Below are 26050 nucleotides of genomic sequence, written 5' to 3'. Positions count from 1 at the left end.
TACTTGGAATGTATTCTTTTGCCTCCTCATTTTGCCTCTTTCCCTGTGCTTGTGTCTACGTATTAGGTAGGTCAGCTACGTCTCCTGCTCTTGGATAGGTGACCTTATGTAAGTGATGCCTTAGGAGGCTTCCAGTGTGCTTCCCTCAGTTCTCAATGTTCCAGGCCCCTATGTGGGCTACGTGTGTCCTTCTATTGTGGCCTGTTAGCTCTCCCTATAGGCGCCCAGGAGGCTGAGTTATGCTCCTGGCCAGCTGTTGTAATGCTCAGCTGCTTGTAGTTGTTGTGGGCCCTTCAGTCTCTTTATCAGGTGTGGGGAGCCCCAGCACAGTTGGCTGTAAGTTCTAATACCACATTTGTGTTGCAGTATTTCTTTTAAGTGAGTAGGCCCCCAGTGTGGCAGGTTGTTAGGCTCAGGGCCTTAGAATTGCTGTAAACCTCTAGCCTATTAGGTCTCTTGTCAGCTCTCTGAGGATTGCAGCTGGGTGGGGCTGGCCTCAGGCACAGGAGCACCCAATTGTTTCAGGCTTTGGAAGGTGGGGCAAACCTCCTATGTGGGTCTTTGAGAAGCACAAGTCTTCTGCAGCTGACAAGCCCTGCCGCCCAGAGGTCCACACACACAGTCAACACAGTCCTGCCCGGTGTGAGCGCCCCGACCTCCCCAAGCGGACCCAGTCTCTCCACGGCGGGAGCCCCACACACTCCGCCACCACCCCACACTCTCCACCCGCTCCTTGTGCACACCCTGCCCCGCTCAAGTCAGCTCAGTTGCCAGGCTGCAGAAAATCCAGTCACCAATCTATGCTGGCCCACACGTTGTCTGAGGGCTTGTTGTTAGGTGGGGCCAGTCTCTAGGGTGGGCTGCCTGCCTTGGCTGAGCTGGATTAAATCGGTGCTCTAGCGGGTGGAGCAGACCCTGGGCTAGCAGGTCTCAGGGAAAACTCCAATGGCGTCTGTGTCAGCACGCTCACACCAGGCCACAACAATGGCCGCTGCCAATGTCCCAGTCCCTGGAGAGGTCTCACCCCTCACCGAGATGCACTCAGGGCCTATTAGGTGAGTCTCTTGTCACCAAAGCAGTGTGCACCTTTCTTTCTGGTGATTTTAGGATGCTTTCTGGAACGGGTGAGTTTGTGCGCGGGCCCTTTAAGAGCCAGTTTTAGTTTCTTTGTGAACCGGGTTTTCTGGGGGTGCTCCCCAATGCTTTAGTAGCAGGCAAGGTCAGATATTATGCCACTGGTGTCAATTGTGCTGGGTCCACAAAATGCCCACAGCGGGGGCGCTCCCCGGCTCAGGGCCCCGCGCCTCCAAGGAGGCTGCGTGCCTGTGAGCTGCTCCCGGCGGCCGTGACGCTGGCGGCTTGTGAAGGCGGCGTTTTTCCTCTCCGGAAGGGAGTCTCTGCCTCTTCCACCCCAGTTAGGATTGTCCGTTGTTGCAGGAGTTCCTCTCATCCAGTTTTCAGTTCTGTCTCAGGGGTAATTTTTCCACGAGTAGTTGTAAATTGGCTGTGTCCACGGGAGGAGGTGAGTTCAGAGTCTGCCTACGCCGCCATCTTGACTCCGACCACAGGAGTTTTGAATTTAAACAATAAAATTTTATTAATTATTTGACTTTTATACTATCATTTCAGAGATATAATATCTTTGTTTCTCTATAAATTTTAGTTTGTACATATGGTGAATCCCCCTTTGGATCTGCATTCAGTGAAGGACCTGTTGCCCTTGCCTCAGGGACTGCTTTATAGCCTTGAAGGGCTACCCTGAAATCTGCACAAAGCTGCCTTGCCAATGTCTCCGCCCCCCTTCCCAGGATGGCTCACATCTAATGACTGATTAATGTGGAGGTATAATGGCCTGGCCTTTCTGACCTAGTTCAGAACACCTCTGGAGACCATTCTACTCTTAGCCCTCCCTGTGGTGTTGGGAGTTTGTCACTGGGCCACAGCTAGCTGGACTTCTCCTCTGCCCAGTCCTGCTTCCTTCCTTGGCCCTCCATAGGGTGCAGGCCAAGGGCAAATATCATGCGTTTCAAACTCTTTCCAAGGGTCTGCTTCCTGGGGAGACCAACCTGCAATGGTATTTTCTCAGGCTTTAGAGTCCAGCCTTTTAATAATCAATAGGCAGATGTTTAAATGAAACAGAACATGTGGTTGTTTCTGCAACAACTTTTGCCTCTTAATAGTTTAATAATTTTTACTATTCTATTATTCTTTTGAAGAATTAATTCTGATTTTCAACCCAGATTTTTGAAATTCTTATGGACTCCTTTTGAAAGGAGACTTGGATCCTTAGTGTAGGAATTGGGGGGGTCAGGGAGGAGAATGTAAGTAATTTTTCCCATTCTCTCACATTGAAATGCCCCAATCACATTGTGATGACCATTAATAGGTGAAAAGTGAACTCTAGTCATTTATCAGCATAGACATGCGGGCGAGTATCACTTCCTAGAATTCAGGATATTTGATAATATTATAAAAAGAATGGTCAAGAATTCAAGAATATGATCTGTTGACAATCCCATGTTTTAGATCTGAATATCAACTATCTCCCCTCTTAGCTTTGGTGATGAGGCTTATCTGGTCATGATTATTATTATTATTAACAGTAATAATGTACCGTATTTGTATAGAACTTTATCATTTTATCATTTTTAATTTAATTCTCTTGACATCCCTGGGAGATAGTTATTATGAACCTTGTCACAGAGATGAGGAAACTGGGATATGAGAGACTTGTTCAAGGTCACACAGGACCTACTCTCAGGTCTTCTGATGCCAAGTCTGTTTTCGTTCTCACTCCAACATCTTTCTGCACTAGCAAACCAACACATATGAATGAACTTTTCATCTCTCAGACCCCAGAGCTCAGGCCACTCAACCATGAATCTCAGCTTTCTAAAGAGATAAAAATTATGAATGGAATTGTTTACAAACTTACTCTTCTATCAGTAAGAGCAAATTATTGTGCCACTCTACAGATGAATAAACTAAAGCCAAGATGATATTCTAATTCATAGCACCTGATAAAAACTACTTTGGGAGGGAAAGCCCATTTCGGTGGCAACTGCCTCTGAATTATCATGGTCCAAATTTTTTTACTTCTTTTATGCCATTTATTTTTAAACGTATGTTTACATGCATCCTTTTGTTTCCTACTTGACTGAGAGGTGTTTGAAAGCAGGATTGTCTCGTTTCTATTTCTCTATACCAGCAGTATCTATTACAAGTCTAGCAACTATTCATTCAGCAAATATTTTTTAAAGTTTCTGTGTACCAAGCACAGTGATAGGTGTTGGGGGTATGGTGGTAAATGAGGAAGACAAGGTTTAGTAGTCATGGAGATTGTAGTCTATGGTGAGAAAAAAAAGATAACAAAATTTAAAGAATACAATTATTGTGGTTGCTACAGTGCAAAGGTGAAGTGGGAGACTAGACACCTCAGGAAAGTCTTCCTGAGGACATGCACTTACGGGGGCAATTGGAAAGTTTTTTGTTGTTGCTGTTTTTTCTTTTTATAGGAAGCTTTTAAAAAAATTTTTTTTTTGTCATTATAATTTTAACAAACTTTATTGAGGTATAATTTATTTCATTTTATTTGTTTTTTAATTGATTTTAAATTAAAAGTGCAGTCGTATTTTGAAACTTGTTACAGTTTCAAACACTCGAACAGTGTTACAGTTGTGGTCTGACATTTCTACAGTTACCTAATGCTTCCACTCACCACAGTTTTTTGTTTATTGGTTTGTTTGACTTCTTTAAAGACATTATGCATGGTTTTCAACTTACCTCTAGACTTTATCCCAAAAGTTTTCTCCTCAAAATATGTGATTGTTCCTTTACAGTCTCATTCACTAGACCCCTCTCCAAAGCTAGTGGTTTTTCAGAGCTTCGTCATTCACCTTTTCCTATTGTTGATTAAAGTAAAAAAAAAAGCAATTGGAAAGTTTTGAGGGTGGACTGGTTGTATACTGAAGAAGTTTAAGTCAGTTCTACAATCTGCATGAGTTCTAAGTATCTTAATTTCTTAATAGTCAATAGAAGTATGGTACTTGTGTAGCTATCCATTAGATTTATAAGGGACAACCTGCTGGGTTTTTTAAATGAGTCTTTAAATTTGCTTTATCCTATTCATCAATCATTTGTATGCACTAAACCATTAAGCAACAGGGTATAGTCACTTATGGATGGGCAGTATGATGGGCAATGTCTAGACTTGGAGTCAGATGGATTTAGCTTTGAACCTGGGTTCCAGCCTCTTGCTAGCTATTGATACCCCTGTTTCTCAGTTTCCGCATCAGAAATATGGTGATAATACCAACCCTAGAGTACTGCCATTAGGACTAGCGAGGTATCATAGAGTGAATGAGACTGGCAAGGAGCAATTGTTTGTGTTGTAGAGTGTACTTAAAGTGTTCAGTTCAACAAATGATCTTTTAATTATTATTAAATAATCAAAAAAAGTTTACACAGGCAAAAAAATCAGACAGGAAATTCTAGAAAGCAGCCAATTATAAATCCCAGCCTAACAACATTCTTTTCCTAAGTGCTAAGCTTTAAAAATTATTTCTTGGAGAACTGGGCACACCTGCGGAGTAGGAAAGTTCGTGTCCCTTGAATTGTACACCACCAGTACACTTTCAGAGTGAGATATGGAAAAATGGATGAATAGACATATTCTTTGATGGAGGGCAACTCCTCTTCCTCCTACTCACCCTAGGGGTCTAAATCAAGTCAGAGAGTCTCTTTAAAAATTAAAACAATAGATAATGAGTATTGTAGGAAAATATAACTTTGATTAAGCCTGAATGTTTGACTAAATTTCACTGGTATTTTAACAAAACTCTAAGAGTATATAATGACTTTTTCTTCTTATGAAGTCATAGGACTGTTTGGGGGGATGATGTCATTTATTACTGCATTTTGATATATCTTATGCTGTCATCTTTCAACGTTAGATAATTTTCCATCCTTATCTGGCTTTTCTTATGTGTGCATCTTGTCATTCAATTATATTAGAAGGCTGCTGGAAATAGGCAATCTTTGAATGTCTGTAGCTCCTGAAACATAGTAGACCTTGAGTGCTTATGAATGGATTAACTGTCTGACTTATTGACTGGTGTGAAGATACAAAGTGTGAACGAGTTTCAGGGCTAAGAAAAGAATCACAATCTTCTAACTCCCATCATTTGAGAAGTAATGCAGTCCATGAATTAATAAAATATCCATAAGGCATCAAACAGAAACATGCCATGTGGAGCAGGTTCTCTATAAGTATTTGTTCAGCTGAAATAAATTAATCGTGCAGTCCCTCTTTCCAGGAAAATACAAATTGGTCAGGCTGACAAATATAAGATGAGGTAGAGGAATAAAAAAATAGGAAATAGATTTAGGTTATGTAAAAGTCCAACCTAACAGCTTTTTACAAACAAAATATTCAATAGATCCTTAGGGAATGAATACATCAATGAATTCAAACTATATGATATATCTAGATTGCCTATTTGCCTCATCTGAAATGGTCATAAAATTTTTCTGGCCTCCATTTCTTCTGGCTATGGAGTCAGTAGTAATCTCAGAATGATGCTTAGAATACGGCATGACTTTAATGGGATGCTTAGGTAATCACAGCAATTTAATTAAAAGGGCAGTCATATTTTGAAACAGCTATTGTTCCCTAGAGAGGGTTACAGTTTTGCTCTGACATTTCTACAGTTACCTAATGCTTCCACTCACAGTTTTTCGTTTATTTGACTTTTAAAGACATTATGCATAGTCTTCAACTTACCTCTAGACTTTATCCCAAAAGTTTTCTCCTCAGAATGTGTGATTGTTCCCTTATAGTCTCATTCACTAGCCCCCTCTACAAAGCTAGTGGTTTTTCAGAGCTCCATCATTTGCCTTGTCCTATTGTTGATTTAAATATTCCCTCTGAGTGATTGCTTCACTCCCAACACTTCAACTACCTACTGTATTGGCACCTGACAAAACTAATTACATTTTTCTTCTCTCTCCTTCTCTCCAGACCCACTTTTCCAGTTTGGTGTTCCCTGGATACTTCAAAGACAATCTGTCCTGAATCAAAACCATTCTTTTCTCCCCTACATACCTGCTTACTCTCCTGTAGTTCCTACTTGTTATATGGTGGCATCACATAAACTGGCCACTAAGGTCAAAACCTTAGAGTCTGGCTTAGTGGTTTCGCACTACCTCACTACTTAGATCAAGTTAGTACAACCTAAATATATACAATTTTTATTTGCCAATCATACATCAATCAAGCTGGGAAAAAATAGTACAAAGTCCCAGTGATTCTAACAGCTCCATCTGCTCCTCTCCAGCACCAGTAGCATTGTCTTACTCGTCATTTCCCATTGCCTGTCCCAATAACCACCTAACTGGGCTCATTGCCTCCTGTTCTTTCCACCCCATGTTGCCTTCTACCTCAGTGATCCTCATCCATTTTTCTTCCGTGGAATGCAATGTTCATAGATGAGACATATTCCTATGGGCTACCAAAAGGTTGGAGAAAGGGAAACATTTAGTTAGGAAGTTAAGCACTTTAATTATTCATAATCTTCCACAGGCCCTGCACAGTCATGCATGAATTGGCGTCTGTCTGTTTCTCATCTTTGTCCATACTTCTCTCTCCCTCATTCATTAACTCCACTGGCTCTTTCCCACCTTTTCTCATACTGTTGTGTCCCTTTCTTCTTCTTTCTGACCTCAACTAAGTGACGCCATTTTAGGGAGGTTATTCCTGGACACTCCTCAGTCTAAATTAAATGCCCTTGTTCTTCCTTGTAGGACTTGCCATAATTTGTAATTACATACTTATTTTTTGTTTCATTTTGTTTTGCATAAGCCTGTTTTGTCTACAACATTTCTAAACTCTGTGAAGGCAGAGACCATGTCTATTTTATTCACCATTGCATTCACAGCCCCCGCACAGAATCTGGCAGATAGTGGACACTCAATGTGTGTGTACTGAAGGAATGAATCAATCAGCCCAACTATTAATGGCACATCAGTAGGCCAGCCAACTACAGGCTCAGGCTGTGGGTTATGGGCAATTCCCACTCCTAAAGAGCATATGGTAAGGTTAGTAACAGTGTTGCTATTGCAGGGATACGTTTAAGAGTACTCTAACTTAAAAGAAAACTAAGCCTTCAATACTCTATCTAGCACTTGTTAACCATACATTATTCCCACACATATTAAGTCTGCTTACAACACACTGGAAACCCATTGTCTTGGCTACCAGATGTTTCTTCTTTGTTTGGCTACTTGAGGTTTCTTCCTAAAGCATAAAGCTCATCATGTAATTCTCCTGCTTATCAACTTTCAGTGGGTTCCCATTGTTTTCAAGATCAAGTCCAAATTATTTGGCATGTCTAACAAAGTTATTCTCAACCTGGACCTGGCCATTCTTTCTAACCTCAGCCCCAGTTTGTCTTTGCCATAGGCCATGATCAAGAAATGTTCTTTCAGGGCCGGCCCCATGGCTTAGCGGTTAAGTGAGCGCGCTCCGCTGCTGGCGGCCTGGGTTCAGATCCTGGGCGCGCACCGACGCACTGCTTCTCCGGCCATGCTGAGGCCGAGTCCCACATACAGCAACTAGAAGGACGTGCAGCTATGACATACAACTATCTACTGGGGCTTTGGGGGAAAAAATAAATAAATAAAATTAAAAAAAAATAATTAAAAAATAATTAAAAAAAAAAAAAAGTTCTTTCATACCTTGGCCTGTATCAGAAATGTCCTACTTTTGTCCCTATATGGATGTATATTTACCCTTTAAAATTTATCTCTGTCAATCACTTTAGCTACTCCTTCCTCTGTGCTCCCATTACATGGCATACCCTCTTAATTCTAAAGTTTAGTACATATTCCATGATAATTTATTGGAATGCCTATCTCCCAGACTAGATGGTAACTTCTGGGTTAGATTGTCCATTCCCAGTGTCCAGCCCAATGCATAGCACATAATGGCACCCAGAAACATTTGGATGACTGAATGCATTGCCAATTGTTTAGAAGTAAATATGCCTTTGTCTACTGAAGCAATGCTATAAATGGTGATTTAATTCTCAACTGACTCAAAAAAGCCTATTTAAACCATAATACAACTGAAACATATTGCTAGTATTGCTTTTTCTTCTAGTATTAGAATATGTTGTCTCTCTGCTCCACTGCAGCTGAGGAAACCTCTTTCTTCTCCTCCTATCCCAGCCCAGTGGCAGAGATCTTTTATCAACTTTTCTCTTTGATCTTGCATTGCCTTAGAAGGAGAAGCAAAAAGACGAGTTCTTTCTTTTTTGCTGTGACAGTGGGATGGGATTTCTGCCATTTTGATTTTCATGGTGGAGACATATGTCAACTCAAAGTTGCATCTTTGGGACTTACCTGTGTCTCATATAGTCTTGAAGACCACTTGTCTCATAACATATTGTGCTGATGCATAATAATCTTGCTGCAATACTATGAGCTATAAAATGAAATTAACTTTAAAGGAGGTCTGCTAATAAAAGTAGCTAAAGGACCTTCCTACTTAATAGGTGGTCTCACCTACATGACATACTCATCATTTTTTAAATCCAGGCATTTGTCCTTCAACTTATGTTAAATGAATCAAAACAGCCCTTTATTCCACACCTTGACTCTCGCCACACATTTTGTACACTTTGGTTTTCTTACAGACGTCCACAAAAATAATGTTTAAACCTGGGGCAAAAAACCCAACCCTGATGTATGATTAAGTAATTGATATAATTTATTTGATACATATATTATAATGCAAATAAACACGATTGCTTTAATAGGTGAGAATGCCAGATGTTTTGAGAAACAATATCCTGTACTGAATCATGTGTTTTTATAAAGTAGCTAACCTCATTAAGTTGGTTAATTAAATAAATGCCCTTTCTGAATCACTCTCTCTCTCTTTTTTTTTTTTTTTAATAGGTGGTGTTTGCATTGCTCAGTCACAGAAAATCCCACGTGAACCAAGACCTGGAGAATTTGAAAAGATCATCAAACGCCTGCTGGAAACACCTAATGCTCGGGCAGTGATTATGTTTGCCAATGAAGATGATATCAGGTGCTGATTACTTTTCTTCCTTATATAGGATCAGATTTGCAGCCCACATCCTTTTTCTAACATATTCCACGTTCAATGTAAAATCTTGTGAGATTTCACAGGAATTGCAACATTCTCATGCAATTACAGACTACCTTCTGCTGCATGGAGACATAACAGCCTTCTAGTTTCTCAGTCTGAAATGCCTATAGAGGAAAACCGAGGGAATGAAAGAATTGAGACAAATAGGGATGATAGAATGATGTGAATGAGGTTAAGGATGAGGCTAATTAACAAGTGCTGGAGTTAAAGTCTCCAATATATTTCCTTAGGAGATGATAAGACTAAGGCGATTAAAATGATTGACTAATTGCTTAACAGTGACCTACTAAACCAGTCTTGTTACGTTCATAAGTGTAGTGTTTCTTGATAAATGTGGTATGTTTTATTTCTTTTTATTGCTATAGGAGGATATTGGAAGCAGCGAAAAAATTAAACCAAAGTGGGCATTTTCTCTGGATTGGCTCAGATAGTTGGGGATCCAAAATAGCACCCGTTTATCAGCAGGAGGAGATTGCAGAAGGGGCTGTGACAATTTTGCCCAAAAGAGCATCAATTGATGGTAAGGATGCATCATAGACAATTTGTTTCATTCCAGTTGAATCAAAACTCAAAGGCAAAACCAGAGTATCAGCATATGATGAAATGCACCTATTATTGTTGATTCTGGATAGAATTCTTAGTTCTGATGGCAGAAATGCCAAAACAGCAACTATTTAATCCAGCATATATTTTTTTTATTAAGAAAGAATATCCATTAGATTTTTTTTTTTAAGAAAGGGAATTATAGTTGGCCCTAGATATTTCCGTGATGTTGCCTTCTAAGTTAGCATATTTTCATGGGCATATATGATGATTATAGCATTGTTGGAAGGAGAGTGTTTGCTTTATAGAAAATGAAGACACGATGCTGGGCTGACCCTGTGGATGAATAAACACAACAGCAAAGATGTGGAACATCCCTGAAAGGCAGTCTGTCTCCCAAATATCTTTTCCAATGGTCTTGACAGTGACTGAAATTCCTACCTCTCCCATTATCCTTTGGAGTAAGGCATTATTTCCAGGTGGTCTCCCTTCAATGAGATGGTTACCTAGCAGGCTGACACTTTAGCCCATTACCCATGACTCCATAAGGTTGCATTAGTACTGATTAGTTGATTGAATTAGCTGAAAATGGAACATACAGGACAGATAAATTTTGAGGCAGGTAGAAGCATAGAAACCTGGAACATTGACCCCTGCTAGGAAAAAGAGAGAAGAATGAGAAGAGTCTGAGTTGGTTCTGAATATTCAGCATGAGATCACTGGTCACTGCCGCTGGGAGATGTAGATGAGAAGGAGAGGTTGTGAGGATGATACCAACAATAGGCTTTCCAGTTATGCTCATCCCCAGAGCTGGCTGACTGAATGGTGAATGGTGGGGGTGGAGATATTGTCCACTGATTCCCCTTAGCTTTTGCCATAAGGGAAGCCTTATTTCTGGGCTACTGGCTCTCCTCCATTTGTTAATATGTTTTGGTTTTTTTTCATGCAATGATCACAGCATAGCATAATATCCATTCAAAAGCTCTGACAGTATTTGGTTTTGATTTTGTATGAATATTGAAATCATACCTTTCTTCTCTAAAATAGGGTTTGATCGATACTTTAGAAGCCGAACTCTTGCTAATAATCGAAGAAATGTGTGGTTCGCAGAATTTTGGGAGGAGAATTTTGGATGCAAGTTAGGATCACATGGAAAAAGGAACAGTCATATAAAGAAATGCACAGGTAGCCACTTTAATGTTTTCTTGGTGTATTTGTTTTACTATTACCTGATAAATGAAGTTTTTCTATGTGGATAATGATAAGGGTATCTTCTATTTCCTTCTGTCTCTTGTTACTGTTTCTCGGCAGGGCTGAGCGTACACTGATCGTTCAGCAAACATAGGCGTACTCAGCAGTTCTTACAGTCAACCAACCAATATTTATTGAACATGTGCCATGTGCCCCCCTCTAGGGTATTTCAATTCTATTTTAAAAATATTTACTGAGTTTCTACTTTGGGCAAAGCGCTTTATTAGGTTTGATGGGATATAAGCAAGACATGATATTGCTCTCCAGAAACTCAAAATGTAGCGAGGATGATGGATCGTAATAAATTGTCTTACAACAGTGTTGTTTTAACTATTTCAATCCATGACCCCTATAATACTATTGTCCCCACATCCTGTGTAGCTCTAGCTCTATGATTATTTGATGCTTTACTTTCTATATTTTGCACTTAAAAATAATAGTGATAATAAATGTGCATTTTTTGAATGTAAGAATGAAACTTTTTCATTTGCAGATAACATGATTGTGTACACAGAAACACTAATAGAATTTAAAAATTACTTAAAACTAAGTAGTAAATTTAGTAACCTTTAACAAGGTCATTATAAACATTCATTTTTAATCCCTTTTTTAATATATATGTATTATATATAATATATATATTATAAACTAAAACATGGAAAATGAAATTTAAAGAATACTGTTTATAACATAATCAAAAAACGTAAAACTTAGGGATAACTTTAAGATGCATAAATCTTCTACATGGAATACTATAAAACTTGAATGAGCATTTTACAATCATTCACTCCCCTCCCTCACCCCCATAGTCTGATGTCCTCATTTCCCTCTACTGACTTCCTTTGGAAATAGATGTTCAAATAAAAGTTGTAATATGATAAATGTTGGAGCAGATATGTAAACAAGGCAAGGATGGGGATGTGAAAATAGGTGCCAGCTGTGGAAGGATCGAACTTCAGTCTTCCTGTGTGCCAGGCACTGTTCCAGGAGCTGGGATGAGTGAAGAGAGACAAGATCTGTGATCATGGGGCTTACATTCGAGTGTGAGGAGACAGACACTAAATAAGTAAACATATTAATGAACAGAGACTTCCAGATGCTGAGATATACTTATGGGAAACACAACCGAGTAAACGTGAAAGGGTGACCAGGTGGTATTGGCAGGGAGAGCGGCAATTAGATTGTGCAGAGGATTCTTCACCAAGGAGGTGACGTTTGAGATAAGACCCAAATGGCAAGAAGTTGTCAGCCATGTGAAGATATGATGGCAGCCCATTCCAGGAATTAGGGTAAGCCTCTTTTGTCTAAGGTACAGCAAAAAAAAAAAAAAAAAAAAAACATTCAAGGAGGCTGGAGTGAATGAGAATGAGGATAGTGAGTGAGAGGGAGAGTGATGGTGGATGAGGCTAAAGAGATGGTCTGGGGCGGTTGTGGAAGGTCTTGAAGTTCTTTCTGGAAGTTCCAGAATTGAGGAGTTTGGGATTTATCCTACCTGTAGGGTAGAATTACCTGAGGCTTTTCATCCAGGTCAAGAAGATTCCTCTGACAGAAGTGTAAGGAGGATTGGAAATCAGGGAGAGAAAGGAGAAAGGTCAGTCAGGGCCCATCCAGTAGCCCTGGCAATGGGCAATCACAGCCTAAACAAGGAGGTGCAAGGTAGGGGCAGAACAGAGAGGACAGGAGTCCTAGTGGGTGATATTTACAGCACATGGTGAGTGATTAACGCTGGAGGTGGTGATAAGTGATAGAGGTTCTGAATGTTAAATCTCTACCAGCCAGGTCTATGAAAATGGTTTGTAATTAGGTAACAGAGAAAATGGAATGAATGGTAGATTTGCAGGGACTAATTTGAATTTGATTCTGAGATAGCCCCATGCAACTGCCCAGGTGACAGCATAAAGTCTGGGACCCGGCAGGGAGTTCAACACTGAAAATACAGATTAGGGAGTGGCAGATGGAGACCTGGAAATTAAAGACAAGTGCAGAGATACAATTGCCATATAAGATTGAGCAGAGATGAAGGATGACAGCTGAAGACTCTAGAGGAGTTGCCGGGAAAGGAAACTGAGTGTAGTGGGTTTGGGGAAGGAGGTGAACGGGGAGTCAATGTCCTCTCAGTCTCCAGGAGAGAAGATGAGGTGCACGCAGCTTCAGTGCTGCAGAGAGGTGTCGCTGAGGGAGCGGAAGTGTGATAGAGACTCACATTGTGAGGGGTTGAGCCAGACCTGGAATAATGGAAGTAGAGGAAAGAGTGCTTTTTCAAGAAGGTTGGTAGAGAAAGAAAGTAGATCTGGTAGGAGAACTTGAGAAAGAAACAAGGTTGCAGAAATTTTCTTTAGGATAGGGCACATTTAAGCATGTTTTCCGATAAACATAGTTTATCTAGTTATTCAGAAGGAATAACTAGAGAAATGTGGAGTAGGATCTTGACAAAAACTTTAGGGAGAGGCATTAAGAGAGAGATGTTACCTTTAAATAATGTGACTTAGTTGGGAACAAACACATACCTAAGCAGAGGGAAACAATCCCATAATTAAATGCTAAATTTGGACGTAGATAGTAAGGAAATTCAGAATGTGTATGACTATAAGTTCAAGTTGTAAAGTTCAAGCTTTCATGGAGAAGGTGAGTGTTTGATAACAAGAAAGATTTGAGAAAGAACATCCGAGATGAGGGAAAAGGTGGGTCAGCAGGGCAAAGGCATCGAGTAGGATGTGGCATGGGAATGTGTGAAGAATAGTGGAGAGGCCCAGCTTCTTGGAGAGGAGGGAGCATTTCAGGAATAATGGGCAGTAAAGAGGGGCCAGTTTATAGAAGGGTTTGAAAGGAGAGTTTACACAGAAGTACCTTCTGTGTTTTTCATTCAGATATGTTTTACACTGTGCTTAATTCTGAATTCTTAATGTTATTGTTTGATCATCTACACATTGATATCCTACTGTTGTTTAGACCATATTAATGAAAATGTACCAATTAATGAAAGAGATGAACTCAGTTCTTTTTAATATATGTAATAAAATTGGTAGGAAATTAGTTATTAACTAATCACATAACATATGAGGTTTTTTTTTCTTGTTTTTTTTTTTTTTTTTGCTGAGGAAGATTGGCCCTGGGCTAACATCCGTGCCCATCTTCCTCTACATTATATGTGGGACATCTGCCACAGCATGGCTTGATAAATGTGCGTAGGTCTGTGCCTGGGATCCGAACCTGCAAACCCCGAGCCACCGAAGTGGAACATACGAACTTAACCACTATGCCACTGGGCCGGCCCCCATAACTTTTTAACAGACTGTTTTCAGAATAACCAGTTTCTCTAAACTCATATTTTCCAAAAAACTTGATGTATGTAGATGTCCTTTTAGCGTCTGTAGATGGTGTGTACTGGATACTTATTTCATGCATAAATACCCAACTGAGTTGTGGTAGAATCCAGACTTGATGACTTGTCTGCTTCAGATTCCCTTGATTTATTTGGGTGTTGCTAAAATTGTAACAATATCTGTCTAATTAGAACTATTTCTAGTGCAGTGAAAATGGTGTTTACTCCAAGTGCTAGGGCAAGAGCATCCTTAGGGAACAGGGTCAGTAAACAGATTTTCATGCAAATTCCATTGTGGGTGACACTGAAATAACTTGTCTCTGGGTAGAAAATAAATAATGCAATGTTGTAACTTAATTTTTTTAAAAACAGTAACACATGAATGTTTCTAGATGGTGAGAGAAGATATTTGTGCCTCAAACTACCATCAACACTCAGTTTTCATCTCTGGTTTCCGGGAGGAAAACAGATGATCTAGCACATTAGTGGTGAAATGTACTTAAGAGGAAAAATCCACAGGATATTCACAAGTAGAGGTGTCCAGGGTGTGAAAATTATTTATATTTCCAATTTGTCCAATTTCATCTAATTCGTAAGTGAATGTATGCAGATGCGATGTTTCAAAATTTGGCCTTACAAGGTTCACATTTTAACTAACTACACTGAGTCAAAAAGTTGGGGGACTCTGTGAAAGTGGGGTATCTACAAGGTCCTTTTTGTTGCATTTAAAACGTCATTTGTGGGTTATGTTTTAAGTAAAATTTTACATTAGGCGATGGTAATCTGTGAATGTAATTATTTGCTTCTGTTGGGGGCGATACTGGCGATGTATTTACATGGATAAGAGAGTGCTTCCCAGCAGGGTAGGGCTTCTGTCTTATCAATTTTCAGGAGATAGAATGTCTTCAAGCAGTGAGGAGCATTCTCTTCCTAAAATTAACTCGGTACAGTTTTCTGAGATGATTTTTTCCCCTAGAATCTCAGGAAAGCTTTCAAAAAGATGTGATATTACTGTTAACTTTGATATGCTGGCCCAATTCCAAAGTGAAGTAATTCCTACCATCTACTTAGCTATTTATGTAGTTATTATTGCTTCTGAGAGCTGCTGAGTTCTGAAAGCTACTACTACTTAATCCTACTTAAAATTCCCTTTGTCTTTCTCAAGAAGAAAAAAAGATTCTTTTATACTTGTTATCAGTGGTGATGGGTGTTATTTTATAGACATTTATCTGACCTCTCCCTCGCTCCCTCCCTCCCTTGCTCTGCTCTCAGCCTTAATGCCTTTCCACTCCTTACAACGCAGACACCCACACCCACCCTCGAGAATTGTGGGTCTGCTTGTCTCTCTCTGTTTTTGCACATTTTTCATCCACGTATTTTCCCCCTCAGGCCTCTGGCTGAACTCCTCTTCCACGGTTCTTCTTCACCACCTCATCTATTTTTCCTATCTTTTCTCTATCATTCCCTTACCTGACATTGGTTTGTCCAGCAAGACTCTCACTGGCAGTGGAGAGTTTTTCTTTTGAGCTCTTGCCTGACTTTTTTAATGGCTGTCATTCTGATTTCTTGTCTTCCCTACCAGGGCCTGGTAGTGAATATTGCAGGGACTTGAGTATGTGCTGTTGAGCTACTCATCAAAGGCAGGCTCCCTCTCAGCTCACACTGTGTCTTGGCCTTCATTTCTCCATGAGGAATTGTAAATAGCTCTGCCCTTATCAAAACAACATCCCCTGATCAACCCAATAAATTCAGTTGGCTCCATATAGAGCCAACTTAAAACCTTTTGCCTCATTCATCCATCCATTCCTCATTCATGCACTTGTTTATTCACTTGTTCATTCATTATTCATTTTGGATAGCCCACCTTGTGCTAGACACTGTGCTACAGATACAAAAACAAAGAATGGACCACTCTTGTCCTCAAGTTGCTCACACAGACATGTACACTGTCTTATTGAATCTGAAGTACTTTTCTTGCTTTTGGGATTTTAATCCTCAGCCAGGAGGTTGGGGCACTGCTGCTTAGCCTGACACTCAGATGCTAAATGGTGGTGAGCATATGCTACCCGAAATGGCCTATTGATTCTTATTTATGATGATAGAAATAGTGGTAATGGAAAAAGCAACGCACACGTATGTTTCTTCCCACAAACAAGCAATTCTGTCAGTGAACCAAACAGCAACCTCAATAATTAGCCTCTTGAAAGGCCTGTCAGTTCACTTTCCACTGCCAGAGTAACTAGGTAACTTTTCGGTGTAACTACCTCTCAGCTGTCCTCTATTTGTTTTGGGAGGCTGTGAAAGGTAGAAGCTCTCACCCATTCACCCGGGACTCATGGAGATGTTATGAGTGAATTGGGTAGTTAGCAAGGGGGATGAATTTACACAATTTGATTTGGTGATTCAGAATGAAAGGAAACCAAGATAACGTTCCCTGCATTAAAATGTGTTCTGTCATCCCCATTTGCCCCTTGCCTAGTGAAAAACTCTGTTGGGGACAATGTCTTTACATTAGCACCATGAGGTGGTCATTAGCCCATATGCTCCTGTTCTAAGTGAGTAAAATAGCAGACATCTCAGAATGACTTATTTATGCTACTTCTGAGATTCCACACTGAAGTTCAATAGGTGCATCTGAGATGACAAAACAGGCATTGATTCCAGACATATTGGATTTCAGAATTTTAGAACTGGGATGTAAAATCAAGATCATTTTCTCATTTTCTAGATGAAGAAACTGGAACCTAGAGAAGTCAACTGTTGAAAAATCACACGGTTAGTTTTAGAGCTGCAGCTAGAATCCCGGTCTGTTTTATTTGAATTTATGCCTGAATTTTATATGCTCAACTTATTTTATTATTTATTTATTTCAGAGTTTTTACCACATAGTTGAAAAGCATTTTTTTCTCTTTGTGATAATTTATGTATGACAGCAATGCATTATGGAATTTTAAATTCAGCAGCTATGAAGGGAAACAAAAATAATATATTGGTTGTTACATAATCCTATAAAAAACAGTAAAGACTTTAATATTCTTCATCTTGATTTTCAATGATATATGTAGTATTTGCAAGTGGGTCTTGAACAGAATAAACCTTTTCATCTAGTTCCCTTGCCCCCTGCCATTTGTAAGAGTAAACCTAGAACTATACTAAAAAAATTATCAGAGAAACTATCAACTGTAAGCTTCTATAACTCTAAGTCCAGTGGCACTGAATTATAGCAATTCACTTTGCTAAATTACAGTTAGTTTGCTCATTTATTCATTCCATTGTAGGAACAAACCTACCTATTTTAAAGCAGTGCAGGAAGCACTATAATGTTTAATAGCACTTCTAGAGCTTTAGTGTGCACACAAATCACCTGAGCACCTGGTTAAAATGCAGATTTTGATTTCATAGATCCGGGATGAGGCATTTTGCATTTCTGACCAGTCCCAGATGATATGGTTGTCAGTGGGCCCTGGGCCACACTTTGAGTAACAGGGGGGTATTAGAGTTAGTTTATAGAGATAGCAGCAGCACCTGATGTTTAATTGGCAGAATAGATATTAAACTCTGCTAAAGATTACTGATAAACTCCAGATATCTTAATAAGACTTTAAATTTTCCAATGCAAAAATTTACAATCACTAGCCTGCGTTACATATACTGTCTTCAGTAAGTATTTAGATCAGTGAAGTATAAAGATACAGTAACATGTGTGTTTGTCTCCTCATTAGGAAATTTGGAAGTGGGAAGCTTAATTACTAAATTTAAAGAAGTGTACACAGATGCACCTGTATCTCCAAAATCTTCCAAGTAGATTGCAAAGTTTGCCATGTCAGGATCCAAAAATATTCTGAAAATTTAAAAAACTGCACTGTCAGTTATAAACACACACACAGTAAAGTTGGAATGATCTATAGAGATCATTTTGCTCAATTCTTTCATTTTGTAGAAATGGAAATTGAGGCCCATCTGGCTTAAGTGAGTTGTCTAAAGCCCTCTAGCTACCTGAAGGTGGTGGTAGGACTAGAATCTGATTTGATGCTTGACTCTTTCCTCAATCCTTTCTTGCTCTGAAGGCCTTTCCCAGTCAGGGGCTGAGTTGCACTGACAATTCCATTATTTTTTCCTGGTATAGTGGCTTGAATGTTTTCCCAATGGCCATCTAAGTTTAAGTATTCCCTCTTTGTGAAGCTCCCTGATTATTAAGAGCATCAAATTGATGCCCTTGGTCTGAGAAGCACTAATACTGCTGGAGTTTCGGAAGCATAAGGAAGTACCCTCTGATTAGAGTGAACTTCCAGGGTACAAAAACTCTCACATTTTTCAGGCAATAACTTAAAACAGAGAAACGCCCATTCTACAGAACCAAGTGAATTTAAGAGTCTAGGAATCTCTTCTGCAAAGCCTACAACAGACTCTGGCGTTAGCTTGATTGATTAGGAGTCACACGTATCTGGATGAACACGGTCTCTGGAATATTATGCTGAAGGGCACAGAAAGGGAAAAGGGAATACAGGCAATCAAGTGACAGTTACGCAGTTTTGAGAACCAATTATTTTAAAACTCATAGTAAGGCATGGGCCAGTGAGGATAAGGGAGGGATTAGAAAAGTTCAGAAACATTTGAAGAAATTGTCTTTCTCTCACTGCTTATTAAACCTCAATTGGAACCAATTCATTAAAACAAAACAAAGAAAGAAAGAATATGCAAATGGCTCAACATTAAGAAAATCTGATATCCCTCTTTCTGCTCAGAAAGTACAAAACAGATAAACACAAGGGGCTAATTATTTACATTACAAAAGGAACACTTATTTTCTAAGAAGTTTTGCCTTGGGGTTCCTTTAAACCTGTGGGATTTGAGGGAATCCCATGGCAACTATGACTTGATGAAATAAAAGAGATTTACCACAAACTCTTAGGCACACATCAAAACAAAAAGAACTTTCTAGCTGAACAAAGTATTGGATACATTAGGGCAAAGGAGACATCAAATGAAATGTGATCCAGAGTTTACTAAGGCTAATTGAGAAAACCTCCTGGAGAGTCTTATTTTTTTTCCAAGGAGCCTATATTTTATGAAAAAGACAGTAGTTAGAAAAATGAAGTGATTAGTCTGTTAAGTGTCTAGAGGCAGGGCCTTGTATGGACTTAGCATATGCTTAGCATTATATGTTTGTTAAATTAGTTAATTGGTCAAAACGGATGGCCAAATAGTCCTCTTGCTCTCCATTCTAATCATGTAGCTATGAAGCATGGGGCTTAGTTTGGCACGCATTCGACAAATATTTTAATTGTTGAAATGGTATTTTTAATGAAAGCAAAATCTCAATACAAATGGTTATATTAAAAGGGCCTTTACTATAATTTAAGAATAAAATTAACTCTTCTGGTAGTTTATCTGTCTTTAAATTCCTGACTGCACTACTAATATAGAGATGAGAATATGATTCTAGAATCGCATATAGGCCTGGGTCCATCAGTCAAACTCTAACTGGAATATTTGCTTTCCTGATTATAAATGCTGTGATTCTGTAGTGTTGCATTTGAAAAATTACATTTATACTCTCTGGGGGGAAAGTACTATATATCCATACTACCTCTAATGAGGTAACAGAATAATAAGAAGACAACTTGAAAAATATGATAGAAATATCAGTTAAGAATGTGTTCATTCATTCAATTTAGACATGTTTATTTGTTTGTTAGTCTGCTGTTGATTTTTTTTCCCCATAAGAACACAAGCTTCATGAGGGCACGGACTTGGTTTTGTTCTCTGCTGCATCCCAGAGCCTAGGATGGCATTTAGCACAAATAGGCTTCCTTAAAATACTTGTTGAATGAATGAATGAATTGAATTCAGCTTATTTATTATCTGCTTCTTGTCAGGCACTATTAGATGTCAGGGGCATGTTGGTGAACAAAACAGAAATGGTTCTTGCTCTCACAGGGCAAGTCTAAACGAGAAGGTGAATAATTGAGTCATGTCTTTGCAATGAAATGTGTTATGGCTGGTGAATGGGAGCATATATCAGTGAGACCTAATGTAGTGTGGGGGAGAAGAGTGGTGTCATTTAAGTTGAGACTAAAACATGAGCAGAACTTAGATAAGACGAAGAGGTGATCAGTAGGGTTATTATTTCAAATATACGGAATCACAAAGTCCAGTAGACAAGAGAGAGGACAGCAGTTTGAGGAACTGAACAAGTTCAGCATGGCTGTGGTAGAGAATGGAGTAGGAGAATAGAAAGAAGGAAAGATAGAGACCTAGGAAAAGGACAGATCATGTAAGATATTATATGCCTCCTGAGGGAGTTGAAATTTGTTTTGAAAGGCAATGAATAGGCACTAAAAGGTTTTAAGCAGATTGGTGACATAATTGGATTTCCATTTTAGAAAGATTATTCTGGCTATAGCATGACACTGACAAGGAATAACACTAGAGGAAGGAGACCCAGTTAGACATTACAGTAATTCTTCCAGAGATGATCGTGGCCCAGACTATGATGGCTCTATTGTAAAGGGGGTGGAGAGATAGATATAAAAGGTATTTTAAGGATATGTTTAGGACTTGGCAACTAATCGAGTATTTAAGGAGTGGACAAATCATGGATGACACCTTGATTCTTGGGTTGGGAAATTGGGTCGTTGGTTGAGAGAGGGTTCCTGACATGTGAATGACTCAGGAAGAGGGGGAAGGAGAGGAGGATGAATGCTGTTTGGGATATAGTGAATTTAAAAAACTTGTGAGATACTCAGCTGCAGATGTCTGGGAAGCAGTTAGTTGGTTATGTGAGTCTGAAGCTGAGAAAAGAGGTTTTATTGTAAAGAGAGAGTGACAGTCAATAGCCTGTAAATGGGTGAGATAGACCCAGAAAGTATGTGGACAGTGAATTTCGGAGGGCCTGAGTCAGAGCTTGAGGGATTCAGCCTGTAGGAAATATGTTGAAGAAGAGGATCCTGGAATTCCATTTTCTTTATGAACTTTTCTCAATATCCATGGGTGGACCCCCTAAGGTCATATCTTTGATCTACAACCCTAATTCTCTCCCTAATGTCTCTGCAGCTACAACTGACTAGTTTAAGGCTGGGTGGTTGATCCAAGCTGTACAATCAGAGTCCCTCCAAGGGATATTTAAAACTGGAAATAAAGAAGGAAAATCCATCCCCCTTGGGGGGTGGGGGTGAGGCTGTGAGATGTGAGGCTGGTGAGACTGTCAAGTTCCTCACTGTGATGAAAAATTTGGCCTGGAAGAATGATATTGACATGTAGACAGAAAAGAGATGACAAATGGAAAGAGTTCTCACTGTGATCAAGACCTTAACCATGCCCTTCCTGCAGAGTTCAAGATCCTTCTAATTAAGTTTTCCCATCCTTAGCTCGCAACCTAGTGTCCAGACTAACATATGATAATAATACTTGGGAAGATTAGAGGAGATAATATGCATAAAGTTTATTGCCTGCTACATAGGGAGTACAGCAGGGACTGTTGCTTACTTATCCAACAGTGATTTGCCTTTCTTCTAGGCCAGCACTATTCAATAGAACTTTCTGTGATGAGGACAATTTTCTATATCTGCATTGTCCAATGGAGTAGCCACTAGCCACATGTGGGTTTTGGTCACTTGAAATGTAGATAGTGCAACTGAGAGACTGAATTTTAAATTTTACTTGATTTTAATTAGTTTACATTTAATTGTAAATAGCCACATGTGGCTAGTGTCTATCATATTAAAACAGCAGAGGTCTAGGCTGACAGACAAGACAACAATTTTGTTTTAGTGTACACCCCATGTAACCCAGTTAATTTTCTGACTGGTCTGGTCCATTTGTGGTGGTCCTATCCTGTTTGCCAGTGTTTGGTTGAGAGGGTGACTTGTGATACAGTTCTGGTCAATGAGATAGATGGGAAAGTCTTCCAGGACCCTTCAGGGAGTGGGGGTGGGGAGTCTTTTTGTTCTTCTGGTTATTGTTATGTCTGCAATTGGTGGCTGGACCTGCGGCAGGGAAATTGTGCTGAGGATAGCATAATAGGAAAGCGGAAGGAACGTCAGTCACAGCTGACATCTTGGAAGCTCTGAATTACCCAGCCCTGGAACGCTCTTCCATTCTTGCGATATGAGATAATAATAAATCCTCTCAATTTGAAAGCTATTTTGCATTGGATTTTCTGTTATTTGCAGCTGAAAGCATCCTAATACAATGTATTATCAATAAATGAAAATGATTTATTTAACATGACATGAACATGCCTCATTTTAAGAAGATATGAAAAAATTAAAATTCTAAAATAAATCAGGAGGTTAATATTTGCAATACGAATTGTTGATACTAAATGGATTCACCACAGGTTTCTTAAATACTGACTTCCCAGTGAATATAAAATGTGATTTGATTTATTCAAATTAAAATGATACACAGCTTTTCAACAGGGTTTCACTGAGACATATTTCTGTACAAGTTGCAGAATTATAAAACACATGTATTAGAGAATGCTCCTTAATTTATCAAAATGATTCACCTCTAGGTCTTTTAAACAACATGCCCTCTAGTCTACCAAAATATTATTTTACAGATGGTGGTGGTGTGCTACTTACCACCCAGACAGACAGGACTGTAGCTAAGCATTTTTCTTTGCAGTGTAAGTAAAAACCTGTTCAAAGTGCTTGCAAGTTTATCAACTAAATCACAAGACCTAAGAGGAACTACATGTTTCTACTATATTTTCTGTATCTAGTAAAATGCTCAGCCTCATTGGTAGACATTCAAACACTGCATCTTAGCTGTGTGATCTTGGGCAAGTAACTTGATCTCTAAAAATTCTTGCTAAATGTTAATTTTTCCTGTCTCTAGATTTTGGTGGTGATGGTGGTGGTTGTTATCGGTGTACTTATCTTTCACAAAGGCCATTCAAACTGTTGTGCTTCTTCCTTATGTTACCAAAATGCTCTCTGGCTAAAAAATTGATCTTAAATATAGAACTTGTATTGTTTTTAGAAATGGTACTTATTTCTTTATGCACCTCTGCACTATATCCCAACAGTGGGCTGAGTTGGGAGTGGCTATTTGTTGGAAAAGGAGTTAAGATTCTGACTGATAGGAGATGTCATTCCACCTCTGTATTACTTTCCATTAAACCACTGACCTATACAGAACCTTTTAGCTGCAGGTTTATTTGCTTACATCACTGTGGTCAAATGGTTAGAATTATAGATTTTCATTTGGGAAAACGATTAACACCTTTCATTAAGGACATTAAAATGCTGGTTTGTTTTTCCCTGTTGTTCATAGTTCACGAAATCCAAAGCTTTCCCTAGCTTGCTGTGGGAGATGGGAATAGGCTCCACATCTGTCTCCTACCCAGCTCTCTTTCAGAAAGAATATAGGCAACGTTAGCCATGCTGTTAGATGGGAGCAATACTCAGTTCTTTGCCAAGAGAGATCCAAGATTCCAAATAAGCCAATTCAGCAGAGCACAGTGAGATTATCTAAAATTGAAGAAAGGCTCAGGAATCCATCAGAATGTGTGATAATTTAAATAAAATTCAACTCCCAGTAGCTAACAGAAAATCAGAGGACATTAGACAAGGAAGGAAACTTAGAGGTCATTGTGTCCAACGTTTTGCTTAGCTTCACCTCTGGGACTGGTGTAAAACCAGGACAAGGAGTGCACAGAAACATTTCAGTTTTACTGATTCAGTAGAACTCGTGAAGGCTTTTATTGGTGCAAAATGGGGCTTTCTCATTGACTCTAAACAGGCTTATTAGTAGCACACAGAAGGGTTTCCACTGTGATCTTCTCTTTGTCCTTCGTCAGAGTGAAGGCATAGGTCTGAAGCAGGCTGATAGCAGTAGAAGTGAAAAGTACCAGCCGACTGGAGCTCAGGGAATGGGCTGGCTGCCAGCTTCGGGTTCAGCGCCCTAAGGAGCATCATTTGTCTGAGCCACTTTTATGAAACAAGAGTCTTCTTTTGCGTATTTGTTCCTGTGAAAGTGAGCTGGTGTAGCTGATCCAAAGTAGCCAAAAACAGATAATTCATATGGCTTTAGGACGACCAGGAGAGTTAGTTTACATTTCAATACATGGCCAACATTCTGGGAGTGCTGGCTTGATGCTTCCCAGAGAGGTTTCGTTAATTGGTATGAAGGTTTAATTCAGTAGAGTCCAGAAAACTGTTTAGCTTTTTCTCCCCTGAATAATGATAGAAAATGTCCCTGTTACTGATTTCTTTGTGGGATCAGTCTGCATCGTCCCTAAGACTGACACAAAGCCTGGCTTCAATGTGCTGAGCTGGCTGCATGACTCATATTCTTCCCTGGAGGGCTGCAGGTTTGATGAAATGTTTAAATGACCTTTTAGGACACATGTATGAGGTTGGGCAAACAATTTGTTCTTCCAATTCGTAATAACTTTGCTGTGTATTTGGGGTAAGTGTAGACACAGTTGGGAAGGGCATGGCAAGAGACTTGGGTAATCACTGGAGATGAGGATGATGATGATGATGATGATGATAATTTTGGTATAAATAAGCAGAGAGTAAGATTTGCCAAAAGAGGATCAAACTTAACACAGGTGCTCATCGCCAGCTCCCACCTCTCTCTCTCTGAAAGACAGACAAACAGAGCATGTTCTGTCACTGGTGACGTTCTAACCACACAGGAGCTCCAGTGCTTCTCAAGGACCACAACTCTGTGGCCAGGGAGCTTTTCCCCTTCATGGCTATCTGGGCAGCTCAGTACTGCCTTTAACATGGCAAGTGTAATTCAAGAGTAGATTTATTTCAAGGAAATCTCCAGGAAAATACTGTGTGCATTTGTAAACTACCCACACAATCTCATTATTCAATCTGTCCTTATGGAATCTTATAAGTTGGCTACAGGTTTCACTTCCTAGTTCTTAGGTATCTATCGCCAGTTGATTCTTTTTCATCTAACTCTAGTTCTTGAAGAAGTAGTCCCTCCTGGTTTGATTTTCAGGTGCATCCCAAGCTCATTTCAGGTTCCAGATTGAAAACTTCCTTTTAGAGACATCCAGATGGACCACATCTTAGTCTACCTGGCTCTTTTCATCTGAATCTCTTGAGTGAGTCTACTTCATCTGCACACATTTCCAGAGTAATGCTTCTCTGCCCTTCCAAAATGCAGCCCTCCCTTCTTTTGGCCCTTTACTCTGCTATTCTAGTACATTCATTCATTGCCACTCAGAATAACACTAGATAAACATCTAACATTTACCTTCACATTTTATGTATTTTGTTATCTGGGAAACTGGCTACATACAAACTATAGTAACTTAGGGATGGGGAGTATTACTCAAGAAAATCTCCATACATGTATATTTTGTATATTTGAAATTTGTAAATTTTGAATCCATAAGATGAATTAACTATAAATTTTTTAAAGAAAAATATATATTTAGTGACTTTTTATTTATATTACCATCCTATTAATCTTTGGCATTAATGAATTCATGCATCCTGCTCAGAAATTAATGAAGCTTATTTATTCTATGGATTCTCTCGTTCACTCCTTCCCTCTCTTCTTATCTTCTTGGCATCACTATTGACATTATAAAATATGTTGCACATCCCACTACTGTAGGCTTTGCAAGTTTTTTGGTGATTATTGCACATTTAGGGACCTGTATAGTTCTGGATCTCTGGTCAAATTATTTTGAAATCGTAATACAAAATGCACCAGAGAAGACTGAAAATGTGCAGCAGTAGGCAAGCTTTTCTTTATAAAAAATGCGATCTAAATGAAGAGTA

General features: G+C 39.3%; 1 protein-coding gene across 1 annotated transcript in view; it reads left to right on the top strand.

The window, feature by feature from the left end:
- Nucleotides 1-885: 885 nt before the first annotated feature.
- Nucleotides 886-26050, top strand: part of LOC101400291 (metabotropic glutamate receptor 8) — a 128607-nt gene continuing 103442 nt past the window's right edge. The window contains exons 1-4 of the mRNA XM_087430299.1: nucleotides 886-1055; nucleotides 8959-9094; nucleotides 9541-9695; nucleotides 10766-10903. Coding sequence (XP_087286425.1) covers nucleotides 998-1055; nucleotides 8959-9094; nucleotides 9541-9695; nucleotides 10766-10903 — 487 coding nt within the window. The 5' untranslated portion in view covers nucleotides 886-997. The remainder of the gene's footprint in view (nucleotides 1056-8958; nucleotides 9095-9540; nucleotides 9696-10765; nucleotides 10904-26050) is intronic.

This window comes from Ceratotherium simum, chromosome 1, assembly GCF_057802395.1.
Source record: "Ceratotherium simum simum isolate JZ-2026a chromosome 1, ASM5780239v1, whole genome shotgun sequence".
NCBI classification, from domain to species: domain Eukaryota; kingdom Metazoa; phylum Chordata; class Mammalia; order Perissodactyla; family Rhinocerotidae; genus Ceratotherium; species Ceratotherium simum.
The sequence above is the reverse complement of the archived record's forward strand: the minus strand, read 5'-3'. Positions and strand labels throughout refer to the sequence as shown.